The following is a 27,243-nucleotide window of genomic DNA, read 5'->3' as shown; positions in this document are numbered from 1 at the left end:
AGCGCCACGTTACGTCATCACCGTCGTTCGAGAGGGAAACATCAGATAGCTCCCCTCTCTCTCTTTTGGTGTTCCCCGAAAAGCTGTCACTCCCGTCACCGTTCACGGCATAACCCACGAATTCATTTCGATTGCGCTATGAGCTTTTGCACAGAGGCGTCATTGTTAGAAAATGCATGCATGAGGAAGCGACGCACACCGATGATTGCCATGAAAGGGACACAAACACAAAAATGTGGCGAGTTGGTCTTGGGGGTGATGGTTGCAGCCGGGAAGAGCATAATAGGGGAAGAAGGCAGCGCAATTTTTATCTTCGCAGTTCCGAAATCGGCCGCTATGCTGCTTGGAAGGCCCGCTGGTCGATGCTCGCGCAATCACCTTCAAATTGATCGCAACTACAGGAATGGACGATAATGAGGAGTGCATTTTTTTTCATCGTCCACTGGACGAGTGCCTTTAGTACAGAGCCGCTGTATGGTGAACAAGAAAAAGAAAATCACTTTATGAACAACGGAGCGCAAATGCACATGAGGCATTTCACATGCACGCTCAAACGCATCGCACAGAGGCGCCTCTTGGAAACTGCCGCTATTTCGAGACAACGCCTCCAGCAGGTGACGCTAAATGTGTCCGCGCTACCACAGCTTCCAAGATATTGTTTACAAATAGAGGCCGAGTACTCCAGTGGAACGAAACAAAACAAAAACCCCACAGCTATACCAGCCTTCGGTAAAGAGAGGGGGAATAAAGAGATTCTGTGTGCGGGGCATGTTGTTGTGAGATACGCCTATAAAATCAACACTCGCTTCAACGACTGCCACTCTGAAAGTGACTGCCCCCATGGAAAGGACTAAACTAAACAAAAATAGAAAAAAAGAGCAGTGTGCCACGGGCCAGTTGGGATATGGCGTTGCACTGAAAAAGGGGTAGGAGAGGGTCTAAGCACGAGGTCACGCGTTCGATTCCCCTCCTCTGCGAGATGTAGTCCTCTGCCTGCGATCTTTAACTACCCCCGACCTGCGCAGCCGACGCGTTTTGCGCCGAATCACACCGTAAACAAATTTTCAAACTGCAAAGGTGCCACCAGCTTTCTGTAGTCTACGCGGCGCCACACTTCTCATGCCTCCTTTCTTTTTTTGCCTTCGTTCTGATAAAGCGGAGCCGTATACAAGCTCCGAACTCGTACGCCAGAAGCAACGGTCCGCTTCCCTCAAAACAATAGAAACAAACACTACACAAGGGCAACGTCCGTTCCTGCGCACGCTGTTCTGTGCTCTACTGTGCACGAAGGTCGTGCGTGCGACTCCTGCTCACCTTGGCGAGAGTAGTTCCGCGCACTTGGCGTCCAGAGCCTCTTCGATCTCCTCGCTGGTCTGGCGCCGAGGGCTGAGGCGCCGGCTGCTGCCGCGGCTTACGCGCGAGGGCATCGGGTCGGCCAGGCCGCACTCTAGTCGCTCCACGTCACCGCGCACACTGCCGTAACTGTGGTGGTCTACCATCCTGAAACAATGCATTCAGGCGCTCGTGAGCTGTCCGCACAGTATGCGGACACTGTCTTCAACGCACGTCTGCGAGGACCACTTTAAAGCGGCTCGACTCGAAATCATTTTTTTTTAGTCAAAGACACTCGGACCGTGGCCACACCCGCCTGTGGCCTTAAAGAAAGCTATTCGTACACTTTTGCCATTCTTAACATGCACCGGCCTTAGTGACCGCTTATGGTCCTCTGGTACACATGCACGCAGTGTTCACTATTTCCCTCTTTTCCGTTTTCTGTTCACCCTTTCCGTTATTGCCAATGTAGGGTACCATGCACGACGCTTGACTAGTTGGCCTCCCCACCTTTCCCATCCTTGTTTGATTTCTTTCTCCCAAACATTTAAATTATTCCAATGCAGTCTGCATTTCACGTTTGAAATCCGGAAAGCTGCAGCCTGTATCCGGGCCTGTGTTCTTTCATCAACTAATAAAAGTAACGTGAAAGAGTTACAAAAAGTAGATTTCTTTCATAAGGGTACCGAGATTACTTTTTGCATAATTAGGGGACGGAGAAATCTGAACAATAAAAACAATCCCTACAGCCAACCTTGAATGGAAGTCAACGTTTTACTTACTTGACTATGCCGTCATAAAGATGTTCAACTTCATATAATGCCCAGGAAGGTAATTTAACTGAGATCCTATTAGTAAGATTCGAAACATGATGCTTTAGGGCCAATTATATTCATTTACCAGGAAAATAAAAATTTGCTGTAATGCTTTGTAACGAAATGTGCGATAGTATACTTTAGTATGCCTGAATATAAACGATGAAAATAAAAAAAATAAAGAAAGGGCGACTACGAACGGGAGACACTGTAGACATCAACGCACCGGTATTACTTCGAGTACATACCCGTATAACGATGAAGTCTTTTCCAGTAGCGCAGTTCATCGTTTCAAGTCCAGTAACTGAGGGAAGTCAAGTATTGCTTAAAGTGTCAATATATGTTTGTAGCGTAGGTGGAGCCTTTGCAGGCCATAAAGGAAAAACGTTGATTCACAGTGGAGGAAAAGAAGTAGGAAGGTAACCGGCAAGTATGCGGCCTGTAGGGTGGGCAACACAGCAACAAAGAACGTCAAGCGGAAAGTCAGAGAGGCCGAAATAATTTCATAGGTGGCGGCAATGGAAAAGAAACCTGCCATGAGTAACTACTTAAGAGGAAAAAACGAAATCAGGAAAGAAACAATTTATGATAACTCAAAGGGAAGCTAATTACTTTTCGAAGCGAGATCGGGATGCCTTAGAACACGCACATATAAAGCGAGATATAAGAAGGAAGAAGAAGCATGCGCTTGCTGCAGTAAAGCTGGGGAAACAATGAAGCATGTTTTATTAGAATGTGAAGACGTCTACCCGGGGTTCGATTTAAGCACCACTGGCCTCCTTGAAGCCCTTGCGTTCATTGAGAGCAGTGGAAAAGTAAACATGTCCGCAATAGGGATTAGTAAGAGGCGATTGGAGGATTGGTGGAAAGAAAGTACGGAAACGACAAAAAATGGAGACGTGCAAAAACACAGTTCGCAATAGGGGATAAGAAAATTTGGTTGTGGGAGTTCATAGTGTTTTTTTTTCTTTTTTAGTGTTTAACCTAGGTAGGACATTAGGCAGTATAATAGCAAGAGCTTGATGGCGCAACCCACCGCCCCGTTCCAAAGTGGACGCTCATAACCTCCATCCATCCATTCAAGGTAGAAGTCGAGCAACACTTAACTAAATCCACATCGGCTCTGCCCCACGCATACGACCAGAGGCGTGATTAATGAAATACAAAAAGGAAATGTCTAGATTAGGCAACACCCAGCTGCGAACGGTAAAACAAGTTTTCCACAGTTGGGCCGCAACTCGTTATTGTTGTTGTTTTTTAACGGTGACAGAATGGGAGGTTCAGCCTATTGAAGGGCCCGCTATCCCAAAATCGCAGCTAAACACCCACGCACAACTTAGAAATCATACTGCAGAAAACATTTCACATCCAGGACACAGGGCACACAGAATACAGTTTCCTGACTCTTCATCGAACCATGCAACTGATGATCCCGCAGTGATTTTTCGCAATATCTTTCAGAAACATGCGTGAACAGCGAAATGGTGGATTATTCTCCATCCTCATGAGCAAATGAGGCCAATTCGTTCGTCCTTTCGTTTACAAAGAGGCCACTAATATAGCTGCAAACCCAATTAAATGCACGTTTTCTAGTCTCAAGATTGTTAAAATTGAATCAAAATTACTCTTGGGTTGTACGTCCCAAAACCACGATTTGATTACGAGGCATGCCGCAGTGGGGGACACCGGAATCATTTTGACCACCAGGGGATCTTTAACGCGCCCCCAATGCACGGGACAAAGGCATTTTAGCATTGCACCGCCATCGAAATGAGGCCGCCGCGGCCGGGATTCGATCCCGCAACCATGTGCTTAGCGTTGCAACGCCATAGTCGCTAAGCCACTACGGCGCGCGTCTCAAGATCCTTGTGATGTGCGTAAGGTGCACAATTCTTACGATTTTACCGTGTTGCGAATATTTTGCCTGAACGTTGCAGTGCGGCTGAAGTGCAGAGTGAATCGTCGCCCAGGATGACTCTACCCGGTGGATTACTCTTCGCAACAAGGTCAGCTTTAGCCAGTATGCTCTCGCTTGCTACTCGGCACAGGCTAACAAAAAAAAGGGGGGGGGGTCAGAAAGGAATTACAAGAAATGATAATGAGGGCAGGAAGAATGTCTGTATATATACAGTGTTACGATCGGCCAGCGGGGGTAGTGACCCCCTAGCCTCTCCTGCACCAATGCGCCGAATCGCTTCGAGAAGCTATCAATGCGCCCCCTCGGACAGACCAGCGGCGACACCAAGGCGAGACACACTTTGCGAACAGTGTGTTACTGGGCCGTCCCCGACTGCCGCCGCCGCCGCCGACGATTGGAGCAAGAAACTCCTGGAATAGGGCGTTCTACGCCGTTCCCTCTCGGCCACTGCTGTAGCTGCCATCATCATCATCATCATCATCAGCATCATCATCATCATCATCATCATCATCAGCCTGGTTACGCCCACTGCAGGGCAAAGGCCTCTCCCATACTTCTCCAACTACCCCGGTCATGTACTAATTGTGGCCATGCCGTCCCTGCAAACTTCTTAATCTCATCCGCCCACCTAACTTTCTGCCGCCCCCTAAGGTGGCTTAAAGACGCTCCAGATAATTGCTGGTCCATCCCAGGTACCCAGACGTGACAATTCCTCTCTACAAGGATCCCCTCCTTTCTGTGTGTTTAGTGAACAAAGGTGCCGGAGAGATTGTGCGCACCCTCGCCCTCAACATGGATCCTTCGGCGACTTTGGACGAAGATGGGATGGCAGATTTCCCTGGCCTATGGATCTAGGAAGCAAAGATGGGATTTAAACGGACTTCTTCGGCTCCTCAGGGTGTGCTTCATGTCAGTCATACTAGACTGTCGAGATGTAACGTTCTTTACTCCTCATATAGATACTGTAACTAAACCCAGTACTCCTCGTACTCGATGAGAACATGTTCCTCCCTTCAACAACGTCGTTAGCGTGGATGAGTCAGACGACGGCATGGGCCAGCTACCCCTTTTAACATGCCCGACCCCAACCCTTACAACAATAGCAACTTAGCACAGTGGTTTTCGCGAGGTCTCGAGTCAAGTGTAGAGAGAGAAGAAAGAAAAAGGTCCTATAGAAGGGTAGGGACGTTAACCAGATGTAGTTTCGGTTGGCTACCCTGCACGGGGGAAGGAGTAGGGAGATAAAAAGAGAAAGAGAGAGGAATGAGGGGAGAGATACAAAAAGAGGGACGAGCAGAAACAAATCGCGTACATTATAGAGTGGTAGGGGGCGGCGTTCTTTAAGTCTATCGTGAAGGCCCATGGACCGCAGGAATCTTAGCAACGCGAATACGGCCTTTTGCGCGGATGCTCTTTGGGAGCACTAGCCTAGAGCTTTTAGTTCTGATAGTGGAAAATTGTCCAATTGGTCCATCATTCTGCACATCACTTGCCTCTTGGCACTATAGCGTGGACAGACACAGATAATGTGTGCGAGCGTCTCCTCCCAGCTGCATGTGTCGCACGTGGGGCTGTTGGCCATTCCAACAACGAATTAAGCATATGAGTTTGTAAATGCAGCGCCTAGCCACAGACGCTATAGAATGGTCTGTTCACGTTGTCTTAATCGAGGCAGTAGATGCATTAGTATATCTGGAGACAACGAACGCAAACGACACATGGTGAAAAGGTTCGAGTACCACAGGGGCAAAGTACATTCACAGGACATCAATCACAGCCCAGCCGCAACGTCTATTCGCGAAAGCGGAATCAAGACAACTTGAACATTTTCATGTGTAGATCGGGCGGCTTCGTCGGCGTGTTCATTCCCGCTGACGTTGCAATGTCCTGGAAACCATTGAAATATTATGCTGTGTCCCTTGTCATGGCTGCGATGATACATGTGTCGAATTTCTAAGGTCAATTGTTCATTGGGTCCATGGCGCATTGGGCTTTGTATGTTCTGAAGGGCTGCTTTGGAATGACTAGAAACCGTCCATTGTTGCGGTGCTTCCTGATTAATGAAATTCAGGGCAGCACGGAGCGCCACAAGTTCTGCACCCGTCGAGGTGGTAACACACGAAGTCTTTAACTTGATTTTTGCAGATTTTGCCAGGATGGTGACTGCAGCAGCAGAACTGTTGTTTTACTGACCCATCTGTGTAGACATGTTGGTGGAATATGTGGACATTTTAAATGTATTCTAAAGTTGCTTGCTCCAAAGCTTGCAATGGTGCTCCCGCTTTAATTTTGATGCCCAGAATTGTCAAGTCTACTTGCGGCCGGTGCAGACAGCACAATGGGGCGGATAATTGTGTAGCAGGCGTGAATTGTGTTGGCACGTAGGACTGATTTCTTACAATACTTTTGGCAAAACTTTAGTGTGGCCTCATTGCTGGCAAACAAGGAAGATCGTATGAGGGAACTCGAGTCAGGTGTCGGAGGTGTGCTCTCAGGACATTTGTAGCAATGTCGACGGTCAAAGGAGAGTGCCTGGCAATGACCACTGTCGCAATCGACAACGTACTCTTTTTGGGAGTCCAAGACACGTTCTGAGTTCTTGGGCTTGCACAATCTGAAGTCTATGGATATTTGTAGTTTAAGCATTTCCTAGTACAGGTGAGCTGTACTGCAGGAAGCCCAAAAATGGGGCTTTATATAATTGCAACATTGATGGTACTGTAGCGCCCCAGGACTTCCCGCCGAGAAACGTGAGAAGGTCCACAATGGTGGCTAAACGCTTTGTCAAGTACGAGACGTGAGGACTTCATGACGAGTCTCTATCAAAGATGACGCCAAGAAATCGGTGCGTTCGTCTGTAAGGTACATTTTGGTCATTTTTCCCCAAAGCATACGCGGCCATCGCTCTGCGAGGAAAAGAAACCAGTGCACACTTCTCAGGTGAAAGATCCAGGCCTTGCCTTCTTAAATATGTTGACACCGCCGTTGAAGCCTTTTGAAGTCGTGCGCGGACTAGTAAACATGTCACTCCTCAAGCCCATATGCAAATGTCGTCTGCCCATACGGAGAGCTGTACCATTTGCGGTAAGGAACCGGCGACACCAACGAGTACCAGGTTAAATAGTGTAGGGATAAGTACTCCGCCTTGCAGTACACTACGACTGGCATAGCTAGACGGCGTTGGTTCATCCGCAGTCAAAATAAAGAAAGATATTCCATTCGAACAGCTGCGCACCCAACGAAAGACGCGTCCACCAATCCCTGCAGTTTTGAAGGCTTCCAGAATTGCATGATGATCTGTATTGTTGTAGGCACCTTTAACATCAAGGAATAAGGCTGCAGTGATTCGTTTCAGGCATTTCTGGTGCTGTACAAGGTCAAAAACGCTATCTATTGACGAGCATTCATGTCAAAAGCCACACACTACCTCTGTATAGACGTTGTAAAATTCCAAGTACAATTCTAACCGTTGTAAGGATCATTCTCTGCCTTACCTTGTCGATGCAGCTGGTCAGTGCTATTGGACGGTAAGATGACAATTCTAATGGAGATTTGTCAGGCTTGAGGAGTGGTACACGGCGACTGTATTTTCACGTCGTAGGGACCAAGTCGTCACGGCATGATGCGATATATAGGCCAAGAAGTGCATCTCTGGCCTCTTGACCAAGGTTTGCAAGCGTAGAGTATGTGATGCCATCGGATCCTGGTAACGAAGATCGCCTGCACCTAGCGAGTGCAGTCTCTAGCTCTTCCATGGAGAAAGGAGCGTCCATACTAGGGTCTCGGGAGCTAGAGGTGACAATAGGAATAGGTGTGCAAGGCTGGAACGTCGGGCCCGCGATCCTTGCGCAGTAATCTTCTCCTACGTCGACTTCTCGGCCTCCTTGATGGAATGCTATACTCACGGACAACTTTCTGTGGCTATCAAGGGAAAGCTATGGAGGCAAAGCGTGGACAAGTGAGAGCGCTTCTGAAAAGAGTCCCGCGTTTTCATCCGCGTTAGTTTGAGCTGTGGAAGAGAAAATATACACACCTTATTAGCAATAGTTAAATCAGACAAAATATACCACTAAATGTAAAGGTTCACATATTTTGCGGCTTTTCCCTTGCGCATCTGGGCAAACGCGGAACTGTCGCACATGGAAGCTGCTTCGACTCAGCGTCTGTTCCGAGCAACCAAAAGCACTATCAAACGCTGGCGGATCACTTGGCGCGGTAGAACATGTGCAGAAGCTTCGCCCCCGTAGCTTTTCATTTATAGCCACGGAGAGTTGTCCGGGAGCATAGAGATTTAAATGGTCTGTGTTTTTGAGGAGCTGCTCGAAGTCCACAGACTGTTCTCCAGACAGCCGACACAGGTTTACGCGGATCAAGATATCTGCAAAAAGACTTCCAGCGTTGATTTCGGAGCCCAGCAATGCGATGCTGAATTTCCTTTTGAATGCATCTGTCCTCTCTAAGGTCGTAAAGTGGTTTGGTCCGTCTGTACCGTCGCTCCGCTCGTTGGCGGATTGCACGGAGGTGCTGTATTTGCGCCTCAAAATTCGTGTATTTCTCCAATGGTCTAAATGAACGCATAGCTTACTGCATGACTTTGGCGATCTGAATTTTCAGTGTGGACGAAAACCCTTGGTGGCATGCGTCCTCCATAAGGGATTCAAACACGGACCAATCCATTGTTTGTTGAAGATTTGATGAAGCCTATTTTGATAGGCCCTTTCTCTTCAGGAAGGTAGACATGTGGTCGCCTCCATGGGTTTCTATATCTGCGAACCAATGGACGTGGCCAGCGAGACATCGCGAGACAAAAGCGACGTCTAAACAATTGCTATACGTCCGGCTGTGCATAAACGTGGGACTACCATCGTTTAGGCAGCAAAGTTTATGGTCACATGTAAAGGAAACGAGCTTTCTCCCTTTGTAATTTACCTTGATGCTTCCCCAAAGTGAATGGTCCACGTTAATGTCCCCAACAACAAACCATGGACCCGATGTCACATCCAAAATCTCCCTCACTCTCCGTCTGTCGAAACGACTTGATAAAGAAAGGTAAGAGCCCACTAGAGTAAACGCAATTTTGTGTTTTTTCACGGTCAAGCAGACATACTGATTACAGTCATGAGGCCACGCTGGATGAACACACCGTATGTAGATGATCACCTTGCTTATGTCATTACAAGTCGATGACATATAAGGTTCATAGCCTGAGAGCCGGACGGATTTCCATAGGTTCGATTCACAGACAACAAGAATGAGGAATCGATTGGCGAAAAAGAATTGGCGAAAATCAGCAATACGGGATTTAAATCTACGGGAATTCCACTGCATAACAAACGCTTCCTTGACTTGTCTGAAGAACGGCTGACGTGGTGGAGTCATTGTGTTTGCTTTTCGAGACTAGCATGGACCGGATCCAGACCGTCCAGCACTTTCAGTGCACCGCGAGCAGATGGCGTCTGCATGTCATTTATCAACACGCGAATGGCTTTTATTGGAGACTTGATTGCAATTACTTGCCTGTCTAGACCTCGCACGCGACCTGTGCCGTCATTGATGCGTCGGTAGTCCACCGTCAATCTTTGTTCTTCTGGAAGACCTAATGTCGGAAGTGCATGCCAGGCGTTTGCAGTAGGCGTATTCATTGCGCCACCAGACACTGTGTTGTCAGTACGGTTGACTGGCTTGGGAGCACGAGCTGCTGAAAGTACCGTCTTTATTAGTACGGTATCAGTATCTCTAGTAGCCGAAGATCGCCTGCGGCGGCAACGACGTGGTCGCACTATGGCGGCGGCCTCTTCGTGCGTTGAGTTGTCTCTCACCATTTGTTTTAGGATTTTCAGCACTGTCTTGTGCCTCGGGCAGTCTTTCGACGATGCTTCATGAGGACCAGAGCAATTGGCACACTTGAAGTCAGTCGCACGGCAAGCACCAGCGCTGTGCTGCTCAGAGCATTTTGGGCGCACGGTAGAATTTTTGCATATACCGCTGACATTCCCGATCTTCAAACAATTACTGCACAGAAGAGGTCTCGGCACGAAAAGTCACACTGGATGACGGAAAAATCTAACTTTCTCGTGTGACGGCAAGCTTCCTCCCTTGAAGGTTGTCTTCACACAACGTGAGTCTTCTAGACGACGGACTTCAATAATAATTACATCCGCTGTGGCGCGTTTAATCAAAATAGGTAGATCCTTGTCCTTTATTGACTCATCGGCATCATAAATACCACCTGATGAAGTATCGCTGTTTTGTGTTATTATGTTGGGAACATTTAGCGTGCCCTGTACTATGACTATGCTCTAGGTATCCATCGCTGCTCTATTCATGACATCGACTGCGAAAATATTATTATTAGTGTCAATTTTCACAACCATAATATCACTCGGAACAAGAGCCTCTAGTGTGATTGATATGGCTTGCCTGTTTAGCCCATTCAGGTCTTCGGTGAGCGTCTCGGGCAAGAAGAGGATGGTATGGACTTTGTCAGTGCCCTTTGCCACCACCGTCAGCCTTGCTGAGGACGATGAAGCAGTGACGATTCTCGTCTTTCCTTTTCGCCTTACAACTGTCAAGTAGTCACAGTCATACGACGCATCTTCTGAAGCAGAGTAGTACAGCAGGGTGTCCGCGTTGCCTGTGTCGCTCATGAGGTGGTTGCGCTTCCTCGGAGCGCTTGACGCTGTGACGTTTGTCTCGTCTGGACGCCTAGCTGACTCCGCTGCCATCGCCGAAGGCCTCGGGAGTGGTGCCACCCGAAAACAAGCAAAAATACTCGTAATATGACAGAAGTACAAAACGGAGTTCCACACAAGAGCCATTTTTTCGTCGTCCAAAGTTTGGATTAAAGTTCTATTTCTAATGCACTGCTTTTAAATTCGCCCATAGCAGCCGTTGTGGCTGTGGCTGTCTTTGCCGATGTGAGGTCACGCTTCGTCGCTTCCAAAGTTTCTGATGGCGATACTACGAAATGCACTTTCAACGATCTGGGCCAGTGCTATGGTCATTTTGGTGAATGATGTGCAATAAAAATGCAACCAGTTGAAGTTTCGTGAGTGTTTACGGGAACATGCTCAAAACACGATGAATGAACTCACATGAAGGCATTAGTTAAAGGTAAGAAAGGGCCCACTTCAGAGATCCAAGGGAGCGCGGCGCCGGAGAGAAAGAAATGTGCGCCTTCTTTAGACGGCCATAGAATAAAAAGGGGTGGCAGGATGGGTCTAACAGCCTTTTAAAACCAGCAAGGAAGAAGGGCTAGTTGGTGACAAGTATTATGGAGCATGATTTTACGGTGAAAGTTCATACGCAATTGGGCGGGATACAAAGAACGACGAATTTCGAGCGCTCTTTACTCTACAAGGATACATAACCAGCAGTCGCTATGCGCATGTTACAAAAACATTGCCACTGCGCTCGTTATCATCAGTCACGTTCAATAAGCATTCCCGCATGCAAAGGAGGCACAAATTTGTTAAGATAAAGCTTTTGTTTTCTTGAAAGGACATTACACGCATTGCTGACACAAAATTCGCCGTCGTTCTTAATGCGATGGGCGTCGAGTAGTTTCCTTTGATTCTGCGTCTTAAAGGCCTAACGGATACGCGTCTCCGTGAATCTCGCCGTTTGTCCCGTGTGCTCTCGTTCTGTCCTGCCCAAGTTTGCTCCGTAACGTCATGTCTCACAATACATTACGAGACTATACGTGCTCGTGGACGTAACCCTTCCACCGGATGCCTTGCACAGCTGAGCTACTCTCCTCCAACGGCCTCTGGCTCGTCTTTGAGCAGCTTTTGATGGCTTCTGATGTGCCTGATTTGCACTTTTCGGTGCCTCTCGCCCCTGAACACCAGCTCTATCCCTCCACCGGCCATGTCTTGGACGCGTGCCGCTCTACCACCGTTATCCGCTCGGAGTTAAATAGTCCTCCTCAGAGTAAAGGTCATCTTCAGAACTTCAGAACATAGCCACCATCCTAATCAGAGTATAGCTAGTGCCATTTGTCAGCGTTATTCAGTGATGTTTTTCCGTGCATCATTTTTTTATGATTGTTACTTTTTCTTTACTGACACCCTTAGTAATGCCATTTACATATGCACATACAAGATTATACTATCACATGCAAAAGTAACCATATCTTCGGCATTTTCAAACCGTTATTGGAGTTTATTTGGCGCGCGCAATTGCCGACAATTGTTGTTGAAGGCTGTTGAAGGCAAAAATAATATCGATCATACATATCAAATAGGGGCGAGGAGAGGGAAGCGCCCGTTAATTCTGCTCACGATGTTTCTTCGAATATAAGTGCATCGCGCGTCAAACCAGAAAGTGTTAAGTGTGATCATCTCCAATTCGTTGGATAAAAATCACGCCTGTGTACCATGGTTTGAGAAATGTATTCTTAATAAAATTTTGCGTGTTTTCGTAATTTTTTTTTATTACGTGAGCACCAATTCATTTTCGTATTCCGGGGTTAATTCTGACACTCAGAAGAATATAAAAATTGTTTTTCGAAGGATGACGCCACGGCCTTCGCTGGATCATTCAGACGCATTCACCTCTGACATTAGCCTCCTGTAGCGGCTGTTAATCTTTATTTTTATTTTATATTTCATGTCGGGGTGAAAAAGCCCCGACGATGGGAGTGTTGTGTTGTTTTCTTCACTGCATGGAAACGTAATGCAGCGAAGACAACGCACCAATCAATATTATGGTTGGAGAGACGAACGTACTTTCAACCCTTTTCCTTGCTTGACGGTAATAACATGGACGAAACTGAAAAAAAAATTAATATTGATATATCCTGTTATAAAATGTGTAATCCTGCCTATGTATTGCAACTTGCAGCAGTTCGCGAAAACATTTCAAGTATGTGATAGAAAGCTCCATTTCACGCTTATTCGCCAATTTAAATTGCTTGTCCATCGCAATAAAAATAATAACATCATGCTTTCAGGATAACCAATAGCATTGTTGTGCAACGAAATACACAATCTTCTTTGTTTATGCATGGGTTACCTCGCTACACAATGCTGACAACCACGTGTTGTTCCCTGTCCACTTTGTCAATTCAGGAATATTATTGAGACGAGTCTAATTGAAGGAGTAACTATAATTATTAAGCTACGCCTATAAAAGCTTTATTCTAAATTCAAAACGATGAACCGTAATTTTTTAGCGTACTAAGAAACGTACCAACCAATTTTTTCCTCAAGGTGCCTTTTGCGGGTTTAATTCTTCGGGGGATCCATAGATGCTAGGAAATAAAAAAAAAGTGCCGCACGACTAGGCGCTGGCGCGCAGCGACATTACACACTTTAAAGAAGTTTCGGACGAGCAATTTGCGTTACACACAAGTATGGACAACTCGTAAGCAAAAACGGCGGTTTGGAGGCAAAGGTCATGACCAGTCGTGTCGGGCGCCTTACCGCCCACCACCAGAAGCTCGTCGTCCTCAGACAGACTGCAATCGGCGAAGGCGCTAGCATCCTCAAGTGTCGCTGTGCGCGCTTAATCGCTGTCTCGCGCAGCCGCAGCACTTCGGGAAAAAACTTACCTCGCCGAAAAACAGTGCTCGAAACAATTTCTCCATCAGCGCCTCCTCGGTAAGTATTTTTAAGAGAGATGTGTTTCGGGCTTCTCAGATACCTTCCTCATGGTAAGCAGGATCGTCAGTGATGGACCGTGTGTGTGGGATAAGGACGTGGACGGTATGGCATGGTACTTGTTTCACCAAGTTTGAAATCTGCCCTCTCCATTGGCATTGCATTAATACGTTTTACCCGATGCCCTCGCGTGACCCGATGTATTGTGAAGGGGCTTCCGACGCTACTGCGCTTGGTACTCGGGCGGAGCAAGCCGTGTCGGCAGAACTCGCGAGGCTATGTCAGTGCACCACTGACTGATTCTGGCTTTGCTTGGCCAGAAGAAGTGGCTAAAGTTCGTTGCGAAACGCTCCGAGTAGGGATGGTGAACCGCTGTGGCGAAATATTCGCGTCGAACGTTCCGACTTCGAGCGTCCGTAGTGAGCTCCACTCGTCAATACGTACATCACACCGTTCCGCCACACCACCGTTGGTTGGGTCGCAGGAATGTATGCGAACCCAAAGAATACGATGGGAAAAAAAAAGACAAGTTATTCTGGAAATCTGACCGGGAGACGGCTAGATCTACATTGCTGTTGGATGCTTTCCTCCTGCTTCAACACAAAAGCAAAAAAGCCTAGCGATAACTGAAGACATTTTTCAAATAATCATATTGAGCCCTGCGTTCTTTTTTGTTTCTTTGTTTTTGTACGAGGAAATTGTATGCCTATACGTTTTGGCACGTTTGTCTTTCAATCACCCTGCCGTTCACATCCCCTGCAAAACGAGGAGCGCTTCTCCGCACAGATGCTCTTATTACAGAGAAGCCAGATCTACGCTCACGACGAGGAAAGAAGAAGAAGGAAGGAAAATAAATAAATAAAGGTTCTTCTATTAGGAAAAAGTAGGAAAAAAATGCAGTTCAATTTTTTGCTTTGACCTTGCGGTACCACGGCGCGGACGCGAAATTCAATGCGTACGAGAGCTTTGACCTTCGTGTTATACAGCGATAACGAGAGATGTCCAAGCATCGCATCGCATTAGCGAATTTTCGCGTTTCTTTGTAGACAAAAGGAGGCGGAAAGAAAAGCAGAGCCCGAACAGGAGATCGCTTCCACTACGAGGCGCTGCACATTTTCTCTTCTGATGCTACCTTTTGCGGATGAAATATAAAAATGTTAATGCATACGGTGATCAATTTAAATTCGACCGTGTGTTGCAACTTTAACGAACTTGCGTTCAGACAACCTGTGAAAACGTTGAAGCTCAAAATTAATTCCTGTCAACCGAATATTAGGCTACCAATTCTGAACAACAAGGACGTTCGCTGAAATGGTCATGATTTGCACTTTTTTGCGTTGTCTTTAGTTTCTGCATGAATATATCTCGTTTATCACGCAAGTATATTGGTAAAGCAAGGACTCCAGAAAACTCGCATGCTCAAGCTAGTTTTTGCGGTCGCTCTTAGCTCGACAGGTTTGAAGTGAAAATACGGAGTCTCAGCAGGCGCGCTTGGAAGTTCATAAATGTGCCCGACTGCTGGCTTTTCAAAGCGTCCCTCTCCGCCACCGCTTCATTTGGGATTCTGGCAGTGAACCACACTTTCTCCAAAAGAAGCCCCTGTTCCGTGGCCAAAAATATTCCTAGCGTCGGCACGGCTCGTCGCATACTGCATATGTGATCTTTTGGCTAAGCCTGCATCCCATCTTTCTTTTTCTTTCTCTCTTTTTTTCTATTACTCGGCCGTTATGGAAACGCATTTTTCAATGCCAGAAGATAGACTTCTTTGAGAGTGTATTGAAAATTCCGTCGGAACCTCGCCGATACTCGTGAAATTGAAACGAGATGCAATCAAATATTTGCAAAATGTAAAAGAAACCTTTCATATTTCAAAGCTCTATCGCCGAAGCGGGATGAGTAACGTCGGATGCGTTTAAAAAAATATTACGCATCTGCGATATACCGAGCTTCGGATATGTAGGAAAAGAAAGAAAAAACGAGGGAAAATAATTTTTCAATCGACATGTGCTCCAACTCTCACTAAAGTTACACCCTACACCTCTTCGTCTTCATTTCGTTGGTGTCAATGTTGCTTGCACTAAGAGTACCTTTTTTTTCAAAAGTGAGCGAGATGATAAGCAAAAGTGCCTAATGAGTGATGTTTTGGAGTGCTTGTAGCATGTGGCCCGTGCTTGGAGCTTGTTCCCCTGACTTCGCAGGTCGTCTCTGTAGTTCGCGCTATGTTCGTGCCATTTCCCATGCCCTGTGCCACGAATCATTCGTGATTGTTGGCAGGAGAAAGTCTGTACATTGCACTCAAATAACAGAACGATTGTGGTCTTGTTCCTTTTTACGGAAACATGACTGCTTGAAATTTAAAATTTGATTTTCATTTCTATTCTCGCAAATAGTAAAGTACAATGGAAAGAATGCTTAAATGTAGAAAGGGCTGCGAAATTAAATAATAATAACATTATTATTAGGTTATTAATCAATCAATAAATTTTGTTAACGTGCGCTGGTACAACCTGGTGGTCTTAGATAATAATAATAATAATAATAATAATAATAATAATAATAATAATAATAATAATAATAATAATAATAATAATAATAATAATAATAATAATAATAATAATTACTGCTACTTCTGGGGAGTAGTAGCTATCGGCGACAAAGTTTGTTCTTCCGCAGATCCAGTGCTTCGAACGCTCTTTGCTGTTGGCGGTACATCAGTGGACGCAGTGACTCAAAAGAGCTCGTTGGCTGAGCAAACGCCCGGGCTGCCTTTATCTTCTATGCGGGATCCTTTAATTTACGCTATGATGCATTCTCTAATTGCACTGAGGGTCAGTATATTGAAGCTTCGACCGGCAGCAGATCCGTCGTCGTCAAAATAAGAGCATTCATATCCCCCGACTCTATTCATTTATAAACATCTGTCTGGGAGTAGCAACCGATCGCGGCACAAAGCGGAGGCGCGGCTTCGTGCGAGTTAATTAAGAAGTTGAAAAGGCGCTGAAAATGGACAGAATAGCTATTAATTGCGGCCCTTGAATTTCGTCGCGTTTCGTCGGGGAACCGCAGGCAAAAGGAGAACTGCATGGATAGCCGAACTTGGTTTAATCCATGACTGCTCGTAGTGGAATGCGGCTCCTTGGCTGAATGGCGCAGTTTTATACAGTCAACTGTCGCGATGGTTGCGCCACCGCTACCGCTCTAGCGGCGATTATTACGCAACAAATTTATTATCACGAAACATGCACTCAGGTCCTCGAACCATAGAGGTGCGGGCATGGTTCTTCCAGAGATAATGGTGTGGGGTATTCGACGCGTTCGCATTTGGTGTTGAATATGTACGCGGGGGGGGGGGGCAGCAGTAAATTCTAGGAAGAAAGAGAGAAAGCACACGGTGGGTCCATCTTTCGGGAAAGTACTACTGCGTTCAAGAATCAGAAACAAACCAGTTGCGCGCGAGATGGACACCCCACAGCGATGAATGTGATGTCCATTCGGCGCGCAACATGTTTGCTTCTGACGCTCACCAACTCGCCCAAGGCCACGTTGATTTGTTCCACAGTCATACGTTATCTCTAAACAGCAAGAACGCGATAGCAAAGCCATGTATCCAGCGTGAACGAAACTCGCGTGGAACTGTTATCAGCTTACCTCATCTCGTTGCCACACTATAAGATACAAGGGGCGCCGAAATTAGCCCTCCTTGCGCATCTGTGGGAACACACATGAGCTTCGAAGATCCCGAAATGCTGCGGTTGTCAGAGGAGTCACACCGTCACTTTTACCTACGTTTCCTTTAAATTTTGCGTCTCAGCGGGATCTTTGAAAATCAACGTGTTTTTCCCCAGACGGGAATGTAGTTAAAATTTCGCTGCACCCGATTGCTTAACTCAACAGCATTGCGATTCAAAAAGGCATCAATTGTGACAGCGACCCCTTACACTTCATGGGAAACAAGCGATGGTTTGTAATGCGCCAAATCGCAGGACATACCGTGGTTTTTCTAGTCTCGAAATAGCCCTGGAGGGTTATCTTGCTCACAGATTCGTCGAGAAGCTCTCGTGGAGCAACATGACAAGTGTTTTGTGTTAGCGGCATTAAAGGGTCCCTGCACCACTTTTTATCGTAGTCGAGAAATGCATTTGAACTTAAATTAGCCTATTTAAGCAGTACGTTGCCGCAAAAGCTACTTCAATGCGTGCAGCAGAAGCGTAGTTATTGGCAATCAAAGCTGGCAAGCGTGCGCGCGGTCTGACCTTCAGTTTCGCTGGGTTCGAGAATATAGTTGTGCATCCAAAACTAGTCGAAATTAGCGAGAACCGACGGCTACGATGCCGATAAGCAGGGTGGCCAAAGTTTAATTCCTACGCTGGCGGTCACTGCGGAGCGTCAGCAGACGACAGTCGGCTTCTTCCGGAAGTACCTATCGCTTATCGACATTCGAAAGCAGATTTTCGCTTACTTCAGCCTGTTTATGAAACTGCGCGATTACTTCAGCCTGTTTATGAAACTGCGCGAATAAATATACACAGTAACAGAAAGAAGCAGCGCATTGATCCAAACACACTTCTGGATTTATGTCAGCTATCGGCCAATAGGAGCCGCGTATAGGAATCTGCTATGTTACGAAATAAAGCAGCCAGAAAAGAGTGAGGAGAAGGTTTCTGTTGAAAAGAGAGCGTTTGAGAGAAACTTGAGAAACTTCGCGCTCCGCTTGCGAGCTTCACGCACCGCGACCGACCGCAAAATTTGGTTGAAATGTTCATAGTAGCGTATGCTATTTGAGGACTGTGTTTTCTTCACCAGTCCAGAGGGATGGACCAGGACCCTTTTAAATCACACTTGGTCCCCGCAATGCCCGCTTGAAATCGCCGGTTAGTACGCAAACGATATTTCGTGGTATTGCTATATCCGTTTCTTCCCCGTGACTTCAACTTCTACCGTTCGTGGGCCTCACGATTTCCGTAGTACAGCATTTCAAATCGTTAACTATAATCTCCAGATCTTCAGGAGTCTTATTTAAGGTAGCGGCTCTTTTTTGGAGTCTTCGGAAGAAAATCTTCATCCAGCGGCTCCATTTACACTCAGATATATCGCACCGAAATAATAATACGGGTCTTTGAATTGAAAACATTTTAATTGGATCGACTACGAATACTTTGTGGAAACGACCTTCGAATATCGAATATTGCCAATATGAAAAAAAAAAGCGAAATTTTCATTGAGTTCGCTCGGCAACAAAAAACGTGTTTACGTTATATCATACATGTAATGCCGTTAACAACTGGTTGTCAGGTCAACTAAGGAAATTGTAAATGAGAAAATGAAAGCAGAAACTACATGCATATCTTTTGAACTATAACAATGACGGTAATGGAAAAATGAACACACGTCATTAGATGCATATAGTAATGTGTACTGATCGTCGAAGGAGGTAAGGGCAGTACTACGGCCCCTCAGCTGATTTTTGATCGAATCTAAGAAGATGCTCAGATTGCCCAAATCGTAAATTTTTGCGCCAAAATCGAGGCAGTGAATTCGTAGGCTGCATAAAACGAGGCATGCTTATTCAATGACTGATGCTTATCGTGCATCTGTGCCCTCTTCCATGTGTTTGTTCAGGAACTGGTTCGTTTGTGCGAGCAAGACGGTTCTCTTGCATCAGAATCCCTCGGAAGAGTGTCCAATTGCATAAGTATTTCTACCAGTAGAGTGCAAGACTCTTTCCTCTTGCCCCCCATAGTGTTTGTACGAAACAGCCATTCGACAACATATAATAATGAATTCTCAAGTGGAATACGAATCGAATAGCGAAAACCCTTCGTAATTTCGAATAATCACACACCCCTAATTGATATACAACGAGTATTATAGCGTCCTTTAGTTCTTTTCACGAGCATTGCTTTTCTGGCTTCCGCTGTTTTTGTAGACTGCGGACTGATGTGTTTTTTTTTTGTCATACAAAGGCGATGCTGTGTGTGCATATGCCCCCGCCTTTTCTTTTGTGTGCGCGCGTGTGTCTATCAGTGTCTTTGCGTTTTAATTAGGTCATTCGTTATGTTTTGTGCGGCATGAGCATCCAGCGCTAAAACTGACGCGTGCCAACATAGGCACCATATAACAAACCGTCTATGGATCGGGTGAGACAGTTTCTTGTAGGACATGCTGCTATTTCGCGTTAGAAGATCCAGCGTTTATCTCCAGGTACACATGTCCAGCGTCTCCCCAGAGTAGGAATCGGTGTGATAGAAGGTAGAGGAGCCACACAGTTTGCTACAAAAATTACTTGACGGAACTCGGTACTGACATCGTTCTGCTGTGAATGATGCTTACTGCATGGATGTGTCGTGTTTGTGGCTTCCAACTTTGTTGCGAGGTGACCGGGTGGTTCCGCAATCGCCAGAGAATAATCTGTGCTGCATAAATAACACGTAGATTCAGCGTTCGTTGTCTGTTACCCAATTTTATGAGGTCGGCGACGTCTATGGCAGAAGCACAATCAAGGCTACGGATACGCCCTACGCATCTATCGAGAGATGGTCGGAAAGATGGCTTCTATCCAACGCTTCTATCTTGGTGCAAAGAGCTGCACAAAAGTTGTTCGTTGGGAAGATATATGCCAGTTTGCTGCTTGCCAGGCCAGCTAGACAGCTACATATTGTGAAGGCACATATTGTCAAGAGCTCCACAACAATGCCTCTGGTCAGGTAGACTATTTGCGAAACAAAACAAAACTACACGCATACGCACACGCACACTAAAGCGCTTTTGTTCGCTGAACAATACTAAAGTTACTCGTTCATTTGGAATCCCTACGAGATTAAAATCGCCAACGGTATTTTGACTTGGTCAGTGATTAAAAACATTTGGGTGGGCTTCTTTTGTTTGTTTTTTGTGTCTGCGACATCAGATTGCATCGTACCTCTTTCACTCTCTCCCCCCTCCCCTTGTGTAAATAAAACGTGCACCCTTTATCGTGTCAGTGACTCAGGCACAAAGAAAACAATTTACATTACGGAGTTTATTCACCCGCAAAAGCGCGATGAGTAATGAGTAACGCCCTAGTGGTGGAGTTCCAGGCCAATTTTGACCACTTGGGGTTCCTTGAAGTGCAGCCGATGCGCGGCACTCGCGCGTTTATTGCATTCCGTCTATATATCAGAACGCGGCCATCGCGCCCGTGATCAAACCCGCGACGTCGTGCTAACTAGCGCAACAACGTAACCATTGGGCTACCACGGCGGGTAGCTAGAGATGACAGACAAGTCTGAAGTTAAGCCTGCGCACATAACTGGCTCTCGGGCGGCGCCTTGGATCGCCGCTCTGGGATGCAGCGGCTATCCTAGGCCTTCTTTGCTTGCGGACTCGTACACGTTACAGAGCAAAAGTAACCAGCTGCAATTACTATTACTTCTGTCAGAAGATGTAATTGATTACAGTTACCAATTATTGCCCCACAAAAGTAACTTAGCAATCACAAAACAGTAATAGATGACTTTACCGTTACTTCCCTCCCTATTCTTTATTAAGGTGACAGGAATACAGTATGCAGACGGAGCTGGCTTGGGTCTTTCACTGCATCTTCTGCAGCCCTCCACACGTTTATCTTCACTAATAATTGCTTTTCAAAATTTTGCGAGGACGTCTGCAGTAATGCTGAAAACTCGCTCGATGCGTGCGCTGAAGGTTTGGGTTGTAAAGTACGAACACTTAGCTCGCAAGGTTGCGGTTAGTCAGTGTCGCGGTGCTGGGGTGATGGTCCTCTGTGAAGAGCAGTGGTTCATTGTTTCTGGGGCTAAAAGGCAAGGTGCTTCCGATAGGGAGAGTGAGAAACTGAGAAATCGACTTTACGTGATTTTTCTGGCATAAACACACGAAATGGCCATAGCTATTGAGCGATAGAAGCGTGGTTTCAATTTGTCGCCCATCATTTGGTGGACCTCCTCCCGGCGCTCTTCACTGATTAGCCATTTAGACCTAAACGCGACAATTTGTAACGGATGCCAGCAAACGCTCACGTTCCTTGAAAAGGTAGCCATAATGTGCAAAGTAATTTAATGTAAAGCTGCTTATTATTCAACCGTAAAAATATTGTTTTGTTACAATAAAAAAAAACACGTGCATACGACTCCTACAACTCATCAGGTGTTGACGATCATTTTAAAGTTCATGCGCCAAGCTGGCGCACTCACCTGTACTTTCATTCATTAGTGCCAAATGCGTCATCGAAAGGGCATCAACACCCCACCTCTATCGCCAGCAACCCGGATGAATCATTGTGGAATACTTTTCTTTTATTATTCGATTGAGTTGCCACGCGGCACAACTTCAGTACGAAATTTAATGTAAGCATTCAGGACCATTTCATACATATACTGCAACAGTGACTTATAGAATGTGTTGTCCATATACCATCGTTCATAGACTTCAGATTGGCCAGTGTTCCATTTCACGCCTCTAAGTACACTCGCGTGAATTGTCTGTGTCTCGGGGAACGTCCAAAGTAGATGGATGGAATCCGCTGCATGCGCAGGAGCGGAGCACTCAGGACACTAGACATGACGTTCACATGGTTGACCCCAAAGTTTCTACAATGGATCCTACATTCTGCAATGGACAGCGTCCATGTCATAATCAGGTAATTGATAAATATACGGAGTACAATCAACTTCCCTATAAGGCTGTCATAAATTATGAAAAGGCATTTGATTTATTAGAGATACCAGCAGTCATGGATGCAATGCCTAATGAGTAGAGGAGGCATAAGGGAATGTCTTGGGAAATATCTACAAAATCCCACAGTTACCTTGGTCCTCCACAAGTAGAAAATTACCTATCAAGAAAGGGTTCAGGCAAGGAGACACACTGTCTCCAATGCGTGCTTAGAAGTACACAAGCTATTAGACTGTGAAGGCTTTGGAGTGAGTATAAACGGCGATTAGCTCAACACCCTTCGGTTTGCAGATGACATCGTCCTGTTCAGCAACACTGCGGATAAATTGCAACAAATGATTGAGGACCTTAAGCAAGAAAATGTAAGCGTAGATATGAAGATTAATAAGCAGGAGCCAAAGTAGGCTTCAATTGCCTGGAAGGGAACAAGAATTCTTGATCGCCACTCAGCGTCTAGAGCTTGTGCAGGAGTACGTTTACCTAGGACAGTTACTTACAGGGGACACGAATGATGAGAAGGAAATTTACTGCAGAATAAAAATTGGTTGGAGTTTATAAGGCAGGCATTACCAAATCATGACTGGGAGCTTACCAGTGTCGTTTAAAAGAAAGGTGTACAATCATTGCATTCTTCCGGTGCTAACATGTGGGGAAGAAACTCGGAGGTCAACAAAGAAGCTCGAGAACAAGTTAAAGACGACGCAAAGAGCAATGGAGCGAAAAAATGTTAGGCGTAACGTTAAGAGAGAGGAAGAGAGCGGTGTGGGTAGGAGGACAAACGGGGATAGCCGATATTCTAGTTGACATAAAGAGAAAGAAATGAAGGTGGGCAAGTCATGTAATGCGTAGGGTAGATGACCGGTGGACCATTATGGTTACAGAATGGGTGCCAAGCGAAGGGAAACGCAGTCGAGGACGTCAGAAAATTAGGTGAGGTGATGAAATTAGGAAATTTGCTGGCTCAAGTTGGACTCAGCTAGCGCAAGACAGGGGTAATTGGATTTCGCTGGGAGAAGCTTTCGTACTGCAGTGAACATAAAAATAGGATGCTGCTGCTGCTGATGATAACAAGCAACCGAGTTTCCATACACACCGTACTATCCAGTTAAACCGCCCGTAAGCAGACCGAACATGAAGCACCCCCCCCTCCCCCCTTTGTGCTGGCATATTGGCTTTGGTGTTGCAGTACTAAGCCCGAGGGCGCGGGATGAAATCTCGGCTGCGGCGGCGACCGACGACCGGATTTCAACGGCCGATTAGACGGATTCGGGAGTTCGAGTCTCGCCCAATTATGTTGTTTTCTTCTTCTTTTCTGTCCCTGTCGTTTTTCTTTCTTTTTTTCATTATTATTTTTTACTACTGTTCCATCCGCATCCTTCACGCTACTTAGTGCGCGGCTGGCGGTTGCAAGGCCGAGACGGCGTCCAACTTAGGAGCACGTTGGCTTTTCACCGGCTCTATGACGCTCTGTGACACGACCTACGTGACGTCACGGGCGTCACGGGCACCGCTTCCTCTGCATATGAGTATTTGTTCATTCACCCCTTTTATGTTTCTTATGTTCCATGGACTCTATTGCTCTTCCTTTTATGCCGACACTTCTTTGGTTTTTACCGTTGTTGGCACATGTCCGTCTGATTGGCTGAGCAATCTCAATCTGACGGTCATTGCCTTTCTTTTTTCATAACCATGTTTCTTTGTATGCTTTCAGGGATGCTTCCGTCGCTCTGAGATCAACCACGGGCAAACTGTATCAGGATCACGGTTCGCGGCGTCCACTTTCTCCACACCACGGGCCCTGGGGCCCGTCGTACCATTGTCTACGTCAGTCACATATTTGGAACACACATTCATTAAACGCTCAGTGCCATGTCCTTCTGCCCGCGCTGACCGAACCTTAGGGCAGCTGGAGTTAACGTGCCCATCCCTTAATTTTCCTATAGTTATTTTTCTGATTAAAGAAGCACTTTGGGTATTGACAAGCCCACCTCCTTTATTTTCAATTGGCTTACGCCCGTCATTGCATTCTGCAGGAGCGGGTTTTTCCCTCCATTTGTTTAGTTTGTTTTATGCGCAAAAAAGAACGAGAGTTTGAGAAGGGAGCGAAATGCAATAACACCCGTGTGCCATGCATCGGGTGAAAGCTAAACAGGCCCAAGTGTTCAAAATTATTCCGCAGTCCCCTACTACGCCGTGTTTCATAATCCTATATCGTGGTTTTGACACGCAATACTCCTGAATTTAATTTAATTTTTAACATGGAGCCACGTGACATGCTGTGGTCCCCGGCACTTAACTCAGTTATGAATACGCATGGTTCAAAATTCGTACACCCACAAAGATGTAAGTTTTCAATGGAAAAATAATCGTGACGAATGCAACGCGCTTTTTATCGTCCCTTAGCATTCATGACACAAAAGTACCGCGCACGCCGAGCTAAAGAAAGTACACACACAATTGTTGACAATTATTGCTGCGTGGCAATGCTGCATGCTCTCGACACGGCGGGCGGCGTTTTCCGGGCTTCTATAGGCCTCCGAACCCACACAAAGATCAATCAGCCCATGAGCAAGGCCGCATCGCAGCGGTTTTTGCAACCCGGCAGCCAGCGCTATAGCCGCAATGACCTAACGAACATTGGAGGACTTGGTCTAACTTGGTTCTCACGAACGACGTCACTGCAAGTCCAGCCTGCACGTTTTCTTGAGCGCCCACCTGGAGTCCTGGACGCTCCTCCGAGCTCGGTCGTCGTTGTCGTCATCGTCGCCGTCAGAAAGCAGGGCGGGGTCGCAAGGCACCTTGCCCAGGCGGCGCACGCGCAGTATCATGCGTGGCGCGTGCTGGAGCACGTCGGCGGCCTCGTCGTGCGTCAGCTCGCTCAGGTCGTGCTCATTCACCGACAGGATCTCGTCGCCCACCTGCGCCGCAATGGTCAGTGGCGCATAAGAAACGCTGCTCTGCTAGTTTGCCCGCCGCTCTGCTAAAGCAAAGCCTATAGGGCGCAACCTGCGGCACCCACGCAATCGAGATGTTCTATAGACAAGTCATTCTCGTCGGTCAATGCTTCCCCGATTGACACACACACACACACACACACACACACACACACACACACACACACACACACACACACACACACACACACACACACACACACACACACACACACACACACACACACACACACACACACACACACACACACACACGCGCGCGCGCGCGCACGCACGCACGCACACGCACACACACACACACAGAGAGAGAGAGAGAGAGACGCGCGCGCCATCTTATATTATGAATAATGCTAATTCAACGTTGTTCCTTGCAAGGCCTGAGTACGCGAAATATCTCTGGAGATGGAGCGTAGCTTTGGGCGACGCTCAGCTAAAATTGTCTAATACGCTGAAGCCGTGTCAGAGTGTGCAGCCTCATCGCACTTCATAGCCTTTGGGAAGCATGCCGAATGTCCTTTATTGATAACAAGATCCGCATCAATAGTGTTCTTAAGTGTTTAAATAGAGTTCTTGCCGCAGGTGGGGAATGATTCCACGTCTTCGCATTATGAATGAGAAGACGTGGGATCGTTCCCTACCTGCGGCAAGTTCTTTTGTCGTTCACTTTCAATTCAATTAATTTATAATTTCTTTAGTTCAATTAGTCAGTACAAGTAAATTCTAGTGTTGTCCTTAGTGTCCTGGTTTGTTGACTTCTTATGATATGACCGCTCTACTATGGCACGCGGTGGTTGGAACGCGAGGCGCGCTTCAGGGAGCCGCGGGCGTAACCACGCAGTCAGATAAACAGGAACGCCAGCTCGCCTGATAAGGCGCTCCAGTGAACGCTGTGCGAGAAAGCGAGCTTTTGGCACTTTTTTTCTTTCCTCCGAACTGCCAGCGCCACCGCTGCCGCGGATGCGCTGACGTGAGTGCCATCTGATGACGCTTCAAGGTGGCTTGGTACGTTTTCCTACTCGCGCTCTCTTCGCTATCGCAGTCTTCTCCTTTCCTCCCCCTTCTTTCGCCATACTCTCTTCCTCCGCTTTCCTGCTCGCGCTCTCTTCGCTATCACCTTCTTTCATTCCACGCTGCGCTTCGCGTTCGCTTGGTTACGCCGAGGGAGGAAGAGGGCACGCCGACACTCAACGCAGGAACGCACGCCTAAGACCTGCGTTCTAAAAAGTTGCAACCGCAAAGGCGCCGTCACGTGGCCACGACTCACTTTTGCAATGCCAAAAATATGGAAAATATTCTGCAAAAACAAGCCTTACCACGTAGCCCTCACGTGTGGATAATGTGAGATGATTCCATATATTTTTCATAAAGATCGCATGGCTATACAGAAAATTTCGATGTAAAATTTATGGTGTGTGAAAGGATGCGTTTGCAGGCACCGGAACTGGATGGCGCCAGCACGCTGAACCCATCCTAATGGAATGCGAAAAGATTGACCCAGCGAGACCAGTGCGCAACATAGAACTTCCAGAAGCACTTGCATTAAAGTGGCCGGAAGTACCAATCGGTCAGTAGTCGAGATAAGCAAGAGACATTTACAGTATTGGTGGAAAAAAAGCAGGTATGAGGTTTATACGACCGGATCATGTACCGGCATTGGTAGCGGTACAAGGTACATAGAGAAGTCTTGAGAAAAGAATACAGAGAATAAGGAGGTCTCCTCAAAGGGCGTGCTGTTATGGCCTTTACCTCCACTGGCAGAACTGCGATGGGTAACATCAGCAACACAACAGTCGTTCCCCCTTGAAAATGAGCTGATCGTGTCTTTACTGGTTGTACACGCAGTCGAAAAAGGTGCCGCATTGACACACTGACATCTGGCCACTTAACCTTTTGATAGCCGCAAGGTTTCTCGACGCGTCCGTTTCTAGACTTGGCCGCCGCAAGGCACACAC

General features: G+C 46.7%; 1 protein-coding gene across 2 annotated transcripts in view; it reads right to left on the bottom strand.

The window, feature by feature from the left end:
- The window catches only part of LOC142566856 (whirlin-like), a 428,510-nt gene that overhangs the window by 281,278 nt on the left and 119,989 nt on the right, over positions 1 to 27,243 (bottom strand). For both annotated transcript variants that reach the window (XM_075677763.1, XM_075677764.1), the window contains exons 6-7: positions 25,053 to 25,255; positions 1,315 to 1,500 (exon numbers count right to left, since the gene is read on the bottom strand). In XM_075677763.1, the coding sequence (XP_075533878.1) occupies positions 1,315 to 1,500; positions 25,053 to 25,255 (389 nt within the window). The remainder of the gene's footprint in view (positions 1 to 1,314; positions 1,501 to 25,052; positions 25,256 to 27,243) is intronic.

Source organism: Dermacentor variabilis, unplaced genomic scaffold (genome assembly GCF_050947875.1).
Source record: "Dermacentor variabilis isolate Ectoservices unplaced genomic scaffold, ASM5094787v1 scaffold_13, whole genome shotgun sequence".
NCBI lineage: Eukaryota > Metazoa > Arthropoda > Arachnida > Ixodida > Ixodidae > Dermacentor > Dermacentor variabilis.
Note: the sequence above shows the minus strand (reverse complement) of the source record. Positions and strands in the feature narration are given on the sequence as shown.